Source organism: Cylas formicarius, unplaced genomic scaffold (genome assembly GCF_029955315.1).
Source record: "Cylas formicarius isolate icCylForm1 unplaced genomic scaffold, icCylForm1.1 PGA_scaffold_7__23_contigs__length_41026272, whole genome shotgun sequence".
Lineage (NCBI taxonomy): Eukaryota > Metazoa > Arthropoda > Insecta > Coleoptera > Brentidae > Cylas > Cylas formicarius.
The window spans coordinates 13174922-13187271 of NW_026844352.1; the positions used below are offsets into that span (position 1 = coordinate 13174922).

The window sequence follows — 12350 nt, forward strand, 5'->3', positions numbered from 1 at the left end:
GTAAAATTTCCCCAGGGTGTTATGATATGGGGGTGTGTGAGTGGTAAAGGGGTTGGCAACTACGAGTTCATTGATGGTACTGTAAATGCAGCAAAATACCAACAAATTTTATCAAGAAGTTTGATTCCATCAATAGAACGAACTTTTGGAAATGAAAATTTTAACAAGACGGTGCGTCCTGCCATACTGCGAAAACGACAAAAAAGTGGTTTGGGGATCATAATATGAAAGTTTTATCGTGGCCATCAAGTAGCCCCGACTTGAATATTATTGAAACTTTATGGCATCGGATGAAAAAGACTTTGCGTAACAATCCTCAGCGTACAGTTCCAGCATTAAAGGCAAATATCACCGAAATTTGGAACACGTTCACCCCCGAATATTTCAAGACGTTGGTAGAATCCATGCCAAAACGCATAAAAGCTGTTATTGCCGCGAAAGGTGATGTTACTTCTTATTAATGTTCGATTTAAAGTAAAAGATTTAAATGCGTCCGAATGTTTATTTGTCAGCAAATTCGGGTATGTTTTCGATATTTTGCTATGTAATTTATGTGAAATAAAAAAATAATTCATTACGATAGCACTTGTTGGTATAAAAATAAGTGCGTGATTTCATTTTTCAATCGAAAAGGCAAAAAATATCAATTTAAAATAAGTATAAATATGTTTTCTTATTATTTTTTACCGAACAATTAGTTGTTAGGGCTCGTAATATTTTAGACAATTTATTAGCGGGACAAAGGATTTTAAATTAAATTAAAAAAAAGATCGTTTTATAGTCTATCATCTCGGTTGTTTGTGCTTTTCGGGCGAATTAATTCCGCGTTGCACGCCGAGAAACAACAGTGGCTGACCTCCTCGAATTTAATTATGTTAAGGTTGCGCGTGACGTATGTATACCGCGAGGTCTTTCATCGGCCAACTAACAATGCCTTTACCCAATGCACGTGCAAAAATCGAACCATTATTTATTAAGCAACGCCGTCGTGAATGTTTAGGTGCCAGCCAGGCAGCTCTTGATAATTGACGCGGTATGAACGTCTCTATTACATAGATCTGAACCGGAATGGCGATATAAGTTTAAACCAGCTAAAGTTAAAATTAAGCGGGTTATTTGTAATATGTGAAAGTCTCCGAAAAGGTCATAATGTTTTTTTGTTTTTGTTTTTTTATTTTTCGCTAACAATGTGGCGAAGTAATGCAGACAGTTAAAATGTATACTGGTTTACAACTAATGAACGAGTAGATGTTTGGGGCATAACAAAATAAGCTCATTAATTATGGATTTACCATAAACGTCTAAAATTATTACAACATAAGCTTAAATTATGTTGTAATACCCAGTCTCACAATTGATGATGTCAAAATCTTGCAACAGATAAGCACAATTCAATTACGACTTGTAGAAAAAACAAACTGTGTACTCTTTCAATCCAATTTTGAGAACATACATCTCTTGGAGTATAACATTTGATAACGTTCGATAACCAGATAAAGTATAACAGAAATGCAGCTGACATAAAGGTTACTGAATAGAAACACTTATTTTTACTTACGGCACCTAAATACGGGCTGAGCTATAGTTGTCTCTTTGTCTAACCTTTTAACGGTTTTAACAGATTTCTGCAATCATTTTTTTGAATTGTGTTATTAATGTGTCTCGATGATACGATATGATTTGGCAAAAAGATTTTAGTATTGGAAATTTTGATTATCGCTTAACGCGGCTTCTTAACAAACTCAACCTAGAAAGAGACAATAGAAAATCAAATTTGGTCGGCCATGATTAAAGTGGGTATTATTGTCTTTCTTTTGCCCAATTATATAGGTGAATGTTATATGTTATATGTGAAGTGTTAAATTAAAAGAATTAAAAAACGTTTCAAAAGGTTTATTCGTCAATAAATGGCAGTATGTTTTTTAAGCGTATTTTTAAAAATGACGTAATTATTTATAAACTCTCTAATTTTTGAAAATCTAAATTTTTAAATTTTCTTTCCAAATTTATTTTGTATTTCTAAATGATGCGCCCAAATATTAATTATCCTATTATAAAAATGTGATATAAAGACAATATGAAGAATTTTCGTTATTATATGGAATTGTTTTAATTAAATAACTATATTCATATAACTCATTGACATTTTTAAGATTACGTTTTATCGTCCTGCAAAGCATTTTATCAAGACAAGAACACACTGTATATGGCTTATGCTAAATATATATTATCCAAATGATATTTCCATTACCAAAATTCAGCTAAACTAAAACAATGAACTCGACTTTCCGATTACTTAGGCTTTATGTTTTATTTTGCCAAGCTGAGATTAAGCAATAACGTTTTTTGACCAGTTTTTATTGAAATCTATATAAATTTAATGCCGAAAAAATATGTTCCGTCTGTAATAAGTATGCACGAGAGTGAGGCTTTACACCATAGATTATTTGTATGTCTATTATATATTTATATACTAATACCATTTCTTATAGAACACCAATTGCTGAACGTATAATTACGAATTAGTGGTAGTCCTAAAGCATATATTTTCATTAATATATGTATTTAAGTTTGGAGCTTCCTTAGGCAATGAGTAGTCTACAGTAGTCTAGTATTTAAGTAAACTTTTTCATTTAATTATTGCATTAATTTGTTCTATATTCATCCATATTCATGTGATACTATAAAGAAACAACAAAAGTGTGAAATTCATAACAGCATGATGGTGCTTGTTGAAAAGACTTAAAATTTAATAACAAAATATTAACAATAGAATATTATTATGAAATATTAAGTCATTACATTTTACTATATTTTTTAAAATCCACATTTTAGACAGCTACGTAAATTTAAAAAAGGAATAATGAGTAGTAAATGATTTAATTTTTTTTTGCAAAATATTTCACTGAGAGCTAGGAAAGCCTTTTCTATCTTTCCCTTATATGTCGATTTTTAAAAAACAAATCTGTAGAGTAAGATCCGCTCCAAAATCACACACAAAAAACTTACAGTAGTCTAACTAGTTTTTTTGTAAATCACCTTTGATGTGTGATTTACTATGTGTGATAAGTCTATAATTATTCCTATTAAAGTGTTGCTTCCAGCATTTCTTCATTATTGTCTATTTTAAACAACGGATGAATTGTGAAAGGTCAATACTTGGCTTTATTATAATTCAGTTCGAATTTATTTATTTTGAGCTATGGATTCATTATTTAAATATCTTGTTCAGTTGAATATTTTAACCAATTCCAAGTATCTGAGAAAAAGAATCCAACGTTTTCAAGTAGAGCAAATCGTTGATATATACAAGTATATTAAATCGTATAGGACCCAGAACGGTACCTTGAGACATTCCATAGTCATCTTTCTTTGTTGTTTAGGTAGCGACCCCGTTAATTTTTGAGTTCTTGAGGTTCTGAATTGAACTTGAATTTGAAAACCCGTTATCTGTAAAATTTTATGTTAATGATACTTAGAGCGAACACTGTTTTAAAGTTGAGGCATTTCCAAAAATAAATGGCGACAACTCAAAATTGGCATAATGGATTTTAATAAGGGCATTTTTAGAATTTAGAATTATCCGTAATCTTCAAATTGTTGACTCTTGATGAATGTTTTTCAGTTAGTTTTTCGAACAGGATTGGTTGTATTGGTTTTGATTATTTTTTCCAATCATTTAGGAGTTTTATTTGACACTAAGCTTTACTAACCATATCAGTCAAAATTTTAAATGTGTGTTGAAAATGTTAGAATTCAGATTTCGGCATGCCAGTGAGTTTACAAGCGAACAGGCTCTAAAGGCACTCTACTTTAGTTCTGTTAGATATAAGCTCGCGTATGGGGTCGTTATATGGCAGCCTGCCTATCTTCAACAAATATATTACTTGGTTAATCAGTTCAAAGGAAATTTTTAAAATATCTAGCTTTTAGGTGTGATGGTGTATTACACAGAGATCTCTTATAGACTGCTCTGAATTGTTATCGCAGATCGGTTTTATACGTTCCTTCGCGGACAGTAAGAACATCTCCAATATTCCACCTTCGAACTCCCTCCACAAACTTCTTGGTCAGAAGTTCACTATTTAAAGCAATGGACATTTTTAATTGTATTTGTAGTGATATAGATGTCAATGATCTAACGCCGGCTCAGTTTACTTTCGAATTAAAGGATAGATTTAGACGTTTCACGTGATTATTGTAGATTCAGTTGTGAGTTTTTATATATATATATATATATATATATATATATATATATATATATATATATATATATATATATATATATATATATATATATATATATATATATATATATATATATATATATATATATATATATATATATATATATATATATATATATATATATATATATATATATGACTGTTCATTTGATGTGGTAACTATACTTAGCGAATTAATTGTCTCTTCATTTGATATTATATCCGTTAGAAAATAAAGCTGATTATTATTATTATTAACAACTCTATCCGAAGGTTATGAAAACTAAACCCTGATAATGATAAAACACAACAAAATTGATTGAAAGGAAAATCAAAAGTCTATGTGCCTCCCATCATTTTCTATGCAGGAATTTATCTTGCGTCTTGTATTTAATACGGCTGTATACTAATTTCAGCCCTCAAAAGCTTGGCTACAGCATTTCGCCTACAATCAACCATGTTTTACATTGATAACGATAAAAGCCAACAAAATTGATTGAAAGGAAAATCAAAGGTTCAAAGTGCCACTCATCATTTTCTATGCAGGAATTTATCCTGCGTTAATTATAAGTTCAGATCTTGACAGTTTGGCTAGTTGATAGTAGGATGAGTTTGATAAAAATATTTTATTCCATGCCAAAGTTAAAAGTTCAGGACAATAAGTTCTCCATAGTGTTGCAGACATATATCTCTTCTCGTTTGTAAAATCGGCAAGTGATTTCTTAAAAAGGTCGAATAAATTTGTAAGGAGATAGGCCACGGAAACAAACTGCCCTTTCTAAGATTTATTGGAGTCGACAACTATAACCAAAGGCGTTTAATGAACGGAAATGCATTTTTTTTTCCTATTTTGGCTATTAAGGATGCTGTCGCCCATATGCAGCACTCCCGCCATACACACGTCGAAGATGCCAACCGACCATAGACAACCAACGCCGAACGTCGAGCCGAGAGTGCCGTCTATTGTACACGCGTCACCAATCGCCAGCTCTAGCAGCGACTCTTGCACGGACTCGGGTACGGATAGCGAGTCCAGTAGCGAAGACTCGGTCGAGGACCAGCAGGTGACGTCCGCGGAGGTCCAAGGCAAGCCCGCGCCGTCTGTCGTCAAACCTCACGAAACGCATCCGACCTCTCCGAAGCCGGAGGAGGAGAGCAAGTTGAGGTGGAACCTTGCATCTTTCGTTAACAGGTGCGTTTTATCTTTTTTTTTCTATTTCGTTTTTGGTGAAAAAGGGAAGCAAAAATTCGTAAATAAAACTAAGTGTTTCACTATTTACAAATCTTCTGGACTCCTGCGTAGGTTGAAGTGAACTTGCTGATGTTTCGCCAATTATATGGTTGTCTTCTTCCGAGTTTAACTATGGCTGAGTTTCAGTTAAGTTCTGAAGAAGCCAATAGGATGATTTGCGAAACGGCAGCAAGTTCAGTTCATTGCAACCGACCCAGGAGGAATCCAGAATTTTTCTAAATAATATAGTAGCACAACACACAGAGTAGCCTGTGCAAGTTTCTTTGAAAAATTAGGAAGTTTCTTATACTTGCCTTGGGTACCTGGAACATTTAGAAAATTTTCCAGTTAATTGATGATTGTTAATAGCCACATACATCCTGCAACGTTCGTGTTTCTTTATATTTTTACTTAATCTTACTTGATTCAATAAAATATCAATTAAGTAGTTTTGACAGTTCATTTACATCTATTGACAGAGAGAGATCAATTCTCACATATCTCGCATGTGCACTGCATACAATACTACTACCAAAGACAAACGTAACTTAATTAAGTGATGGATGCGCCAGATTTCTATTATACATACTTTATGTACACATATATGATTTTTTTGTTAACAATTCAAAAGTATATTTAAAAAAAATAGTTACATAAAATGTTTCCAAATGTGTAAATCTAAATGATTATATATGACTATTACTAACAATTCAAAAATATATGTAAAAAACTAGTTACATTAAATATTTACAGAATATACAGTGAGCGAAAATCTTTAAAGATGAACAGTGATTTTCTTAAATTCTGAACTGAAGGTTCTTTTACAGTTAAATGTACAGCTAATAAACCAAATCGAAGGCCATGTTCTAGATTAGCCCATCAAAAAATATAAAAAATTTAACAATATTCCAGTACCAAAATCACTGTATACATAGGTAATTGGCGACAAAACTACTGGTATTTGAACATTTATATTAGTTTTTACATAGGTGATTCGAATGATTTCATTTACTTGATGTAATGGGTGTTTTTTTTATTCGATGTATAGAACTTTAAGTTGGCATTACTGTTCAAGATGGCGACCGATTTAACAGCTGTCAAGTGATTTATTCTCAGTTTGGTTTGGCAATTCATCATGAATAGATTCACGCCTGAACAATGCCTGCAAATAGTGCAATTTTATTTCGAAAATAATGGTTCTATGCGGAATACGTATCGCGCACTACGTCCATTTTATCGTCGACAAAATCGTCCATCAGAGCAGTTAATTCGATTAACCATGGAACGTTTTCGCACCACGTTTACTGTTATTGATAACTCGCGTCCCCAGAGACGCCATACGGTGCGTACAGAAGAAGCTATTGCTACTGTAGAGCGTAGCATTGAGGAAGACCCGAATGAGTCCATCCGCTATCGAGCACAGGAATTGGATCTGCGTCCATCCACTTTATGGAAGATTTTGCAGAAGGATCTTGTTTTACGTGCTTACAAAATCCAACTTGTGCAAGAATTGAAGCCAAACGATCATCAACAAACAAAACTGCCACATTTGGAGCGAAGTTAATCCTCAAGTATATGTCGAAACACCGTTACATCCAGAAAAACTGACTGTTTGGTGGGCTTTATGGGCTGGTGGAATCATTGGACCGTACTTCTTCAAAAACGATGATGCCCAGAACGTTACAGTCAATGGTGATCGGTATAGAGCTATGGTTACTGACTCTTTCATTCCTGAATTGAATAACCGTGACGTCCAGGAGATGAGGTTTCAACAAGACGGCGCAACATGTCACACAGCTCGTGCCACATTCGATTTATTGAAAGACACGTTTGGTGACCGCCTAATTTCACGTTTTGGACCTGTGAATTGGCCTCCAAGATCTTGTGATTTAACACCGCTAGACTGCTTTCTGTGGGGCTGTGCAAAGTCACTGATCTATGCGGATAAGATACAAACGCTTGACCATTTGGAAGACAACATTCGCCGTGTTATTGCAGATATCTGCCACAAATGTTGGAAAGTCATCGAAAATTGGACGTCCAAATTGGACTACATCCGCGCCAGCCGTGGCGATCATATGCCAGAAATCATATTTAAAATGTAATGCCACAAGATTATCTTTCGGATAATTAAAATTCATGTCAATCGAATAATCCATCGTTGTTTTATTGCAACTTAAAGTTCTATACATCGAAAAAAAACACCCACTGTATTGGACTTGTTTTCATATATTAATTAATATAGTTGAAAAAGTCGAAAATTTGGGTTAATGACAATATTCTGCAATAAAAGGTAATCATTTACGTCGACCCTAAATATAAAAATAACCACAGAGATTTTAGTAATGATGCTCAAGTAATAATTATTGCTATAATCTATTTTAGAAAGGTGTTAAGTAATAAAAACTGCATTTAGTGTAAAAAGGGACTACAGAATGAACCAACTGCTTTCATTGAGTGGCCTTGATTTCATTGCAAAATTCGTTATTGTTATTGAGTACAGGTAGTACCGCGCTGGTTTACATCGATTTATAGGTTTGCAGATTGTTATCATTCACCAACACTGATCATGTTGCGCCAAAGACGTTCTGGTAGGATTCTTGTAAAAATGAAAGATTTCTATTTTTTCAGAATAAAAATTAGGTTATTAGGTACTTATATTTTTTATTATACATTATACAAAAAAATTACTATACAGAAATTTAATTATAGAAATCTTAATTGGTTCATCATCTGAGAAACTGTCATCTTGTGACATTAAAAGATGTTACTTATGGTAATTTAGGCGGTAATAAAGACATACATGGAAATCTTAAGTTTTAAATGAATTTAAGTTGTTCCAGTCACTACATGTGTATAAATATGCAGTACTCATTATAACATATATTTTCTTAAATTTGTTCTTAGATCATAATAGTAATGTTATGCATTTTTTTTTAAATAATGTTAAATAAATACGGTGTTTTATTTCCTATTTAAATTAAAAATAAAATATAATATTTTTAATATCTATTTACAAAAAAAAAACGAAACACTGACCTACGTAACCATTACTTAACTAACTAAAAAAAATATGTTTTATTGATGATACTGCACGTGCTCACTCATCGTTGCTTGTGTCTAACTTTTTAGCAAAAAACAAAACCACAATCCTGTCCCAGTCACCATAGTCACCCGAAATGGTCCTCTGCGAAATACTTTTTAATAAAACTTAAGTCACCTTACTTTTTGGGCTCTCTTCGTATCTCATTTATAACGAATGGAGAACATTTTTCAACATGATGAATGTACCCATTTTTATACTGAAATAAATTTAAAATTTAGGTCCTGTATCATCTATCATCGGTCAAAATCATCATCAAAAAGATCATACTTTTTGACGCTACGCTTTTCTAATTAAAATAAAACAACAGACTTGCAAAAATTATAAAATTATGTAATACCAAACTCAAATCAGCAATAAAAATCTAACTTAGTTGTCCTTTTCTTCATTTAAATTTCTTTAAAGTTATCTGAATAGCTGTCGTAGGCTTGCTTGCAATCTTCGTAAATATGATCATGTGTCAGAAAAAGTAAAAGGTTTGGTTAAAATGCGTGTATCTATTTTTTGTTTATTATTTTCGATCCCGTCTACTTCTTTTTCTCTCGCTTCTAGTGGTTAAGTAGAATAGCTTTTAAGCTAGACTTCTCCACATGAAATTTTGGAAAAATGTAATTAATAGACGACGTTTTGTTATTTTTTGTTATTATTATATTATTTAAGAAATGTCGTTAGGTGTTAATGTTGTTGTTGTTGTTGTTCCAGTCAAAACGACATACACCGTTCTCAGACCTCGCCCATGACCTCCCCGCTTAAGTCGCAGTCGGTACGCAGAGCGAGTCCGGACAGCCTGAAGAGGGCGACCGAAGAATCGGACGTCAGCGACTCGCTGGACCAGATCGTGGCCGAGGCGCAGGAGTTTACGCAGCTTCGGCTGATATCGAGCCTTTCCGATTCGGAGGACAGTGGCAACAAGGCGCCCGTCCGAAAGAAGCGCAAACGGCCGCGCCAGCCGGCAGTTACCAGTAGGACCGTTAGTGATAGTGATAGTGAATTCGAGAACGAGAGGACGAGTAACGGTAAAATACCGAGGCCGGTGGTCAGACCCAGTCCCAGGACTAAGTCTTTAGACTCGTTGAGTGATTCGGACTCGGAATTGAGGTTCGTTAAGACGCCCGTCGTCAGTGCCAAATCGTCCTCGTCGCCGGTACTGCCAGTCGCGGAGCCGCCGGCGAAGCCCAAGAGCCGGGGGAGGCCGAGAAAAATCAAGAATTTCGGCTCCGACGTAGAAGTTACCACGAAGAGGCAGCGGGGTCGGCCCAGACTGCACTCGGACGATACCAGGAAAACCGCGAGAAGGTACGTCGTGATTTTAGTATTATTTCAACTAGAGGCTCAAGTTGCCATCAGTGTTGGCCAAATCTTGACTTTTATTTAAAATATCTTTTTTTTTTAATTTCATAAGAATATGTATTTCCCGTTTTTTTTTTTTGTAGCAATTACAAAATATTTTAAAGTCGCCATAAACAATATAGTACAATATAGACACTAAGTATTCGTCAGAACGCGCTTTTTGCAAGAAAATTTCTGTAGCGAACTGTTCTTTTCTCGCGTAACAGTTCTGTAGATCTGGCAAGCATTTGGAAATCTTCGCAAAGTTCAAACAAAGAAGAGGGTCCAATCAAAGAAAAAGTTTTGGTTTCGTAATGGAAACAACAGCTGAAACAGAAAAGATTGACAAACAAATAGCAAAGAAGGCAGTTTGTGCTAATTCTGACCATTAGGTGCATTGAAAACACTGAAGTCAAAAAAGCTATTCACTTATTAAGACCTCAAACCGGCATTAAGAAAAACGTTATCAACAAGTATTTTAGATGACATCTATAAAGAGGAAAGGCAAAATGTTTTTCTTCACTGTGTGAATATGTCCATTGACGGGGGGTCAAACATCCACAATGAGTCAGTGTGCAACAGTAACAATTGAAGTTGGACGAGCGCTTCTTTACGAAACTATTGATACTTCGGGAAAACCTCATACTTCACAATATTTGACTGAAAATAGTTTGTGACCTTATTTCTTCATGTAGATCACAAATATGACTGCTAGGTATAATCTTTTGACAGATAAACATCAAAAGCAAGCAAGCAAGTTCAAGAGAAAAACTTTGCAGGAGAAAACGGACTCAAAAGTTATAATTTATGGCTGCTCTGCATATATTTTGAATTTACTGTGTAAAGACTTACAAATACCAGACGTCAAAGAACATGTAGTCCAAATTGTTAAGTATTTCCGCGATAACTATCTAACTACGGCAAAATTCAGTCAAGCAGGAGGCAACGCTTTAGTCCTTCCAAGTGATGTGCGAGGAAATAGCAAATTGATTCGACCATTTATCTATCAAAAGGTGTCGAATATTGGACTTAAACATTCAGCACAAGAATATTTAGCATTGTAAAACCAATAACAGTTGCTCTTTATGTTTTGCACAGAAAAAACGCTACCATCTCAGATGCTGTAAAGCAGTGGAAATATTTACAACGTATTTTAGAGAATGTTGTAGAATTACCTTTATCAAAAATATAAAAAAATCAGGAATGATATAAGCAAGCACTCACGCCATTTCATTTTATAGCCAAAATGTTGAACCCCCAAAAGCAAAAATATGAGAACAGTCGAAGAAAGGGATCTGGCTTTAGAAACAATTAATCATTTATATGGAAATACTGCACTTTAGTAATAAAATTGTATGCCGGCAGTTGCCAATTACAAAAAATATGTTTTCGAATGAAATAATAAAAAAACCTAAATGGAATACAGTGGTGGACATCACAAAAGGATGAGCCAGAAATTGCGAAACAGCTGCCAATAAAAAAACGGTTCCTGTGTGCAACTGCTTCCTCCGCGTCAGTAAAACGAACTTTCAGCACCTTTGGTTTACTACACCCAGATATAAGGAACAGGATGAGGATATAAAAAGGGGGAAAATTAGTTTTTTTTTCAAACTATTCAACGAAAATGCAGAAGCATAAAGTTATGTTATTTATCTTATTTTTTAAATAGTTGTGTTTTACTTTTTATTTGTGATATTATTTTTACGTAGTGCATTGTGTGTTGGTCTCAATGAAACAGATTTAAAAAAATAGGAGTTTAATTTAAATCACGACTTTAAATTAAAAAATCAAGTGATTTAAATCATGATTTTAATCGTGATTTAGATAAGTTTTTTTTCAGTCAGGTTTGTTTATAAATATGTAGTACCCATTACTACACTTTTAGATGTAAAATGCAAATATATTTTCTTAAATAAATAATTTTATCCATTTATCTTTTATAATATTCGATAAGTACGGTGTTTTATGTCCTATTTTAATAAAATACATATAATATTTTAAATATCTATCTACAGAAAAACGCAACACTAGCTACGTAACCATTACTTAAACTAGCTGAAAAAATTATGTTGTAACAATAATAATAACAGCTCGGGTTATTTTTTTTGTTTTGTACGTATTTTTTATACTTGAGATTCTTTTGTTTTATTAAAGCTAGGTATATTCAACCGTTTTATTACAAAAAAAAAGTTGCCGTTTGGAAAAATTGAAAATTTTCGATATCTATTCAAGATAGGTATGCAACATATCTAGCCAAGGTTCTAATTTGTGAGTGTGGCCTACGGTATGCGGTATGCCATTTAGAAAGTAATAAGTGTTTCATTTTTTAACTTCATGAATATATAAATTTTTATACCGAAATGCACTACCAAATTTAGACCCTATATCATCTAACATAAGATTTATCATAAATAGAATCCATAAGCGAAATGATGAAATACAGAATATTCCATTTAAATAA

General features: G+C 33.5%; 1 protein-coding gene across 3 annotated transcripts in view; it reads left to right on the forward strand.

Moving 5' to 3' along the window:
* The window catches only part of LOC132705205 (AF4/FMR2 family member lilli), a 166841-nt gene that overhangs the window by 135595 nt on the left and 18896 nt on the right, over positions 1 to 12350 (forward strand). For all 3 annotated transcript variants that reach the window (XM_060675661.1, XM_060675662.1, XM_060675663.1), the window contains exons 10-11: positions 5089 to 5418; positions 9263 to 9856. In XM_060675661.1, the coding sequence (XP_060531644.1) occupies positions 5089 to 5418; positions 9263 to 9856 (924 nt within the window). The remainder of the gene's footprint in view (positions 1 to 5088; positions 5419 to 9262; positions 9857 to 12350) is intronic.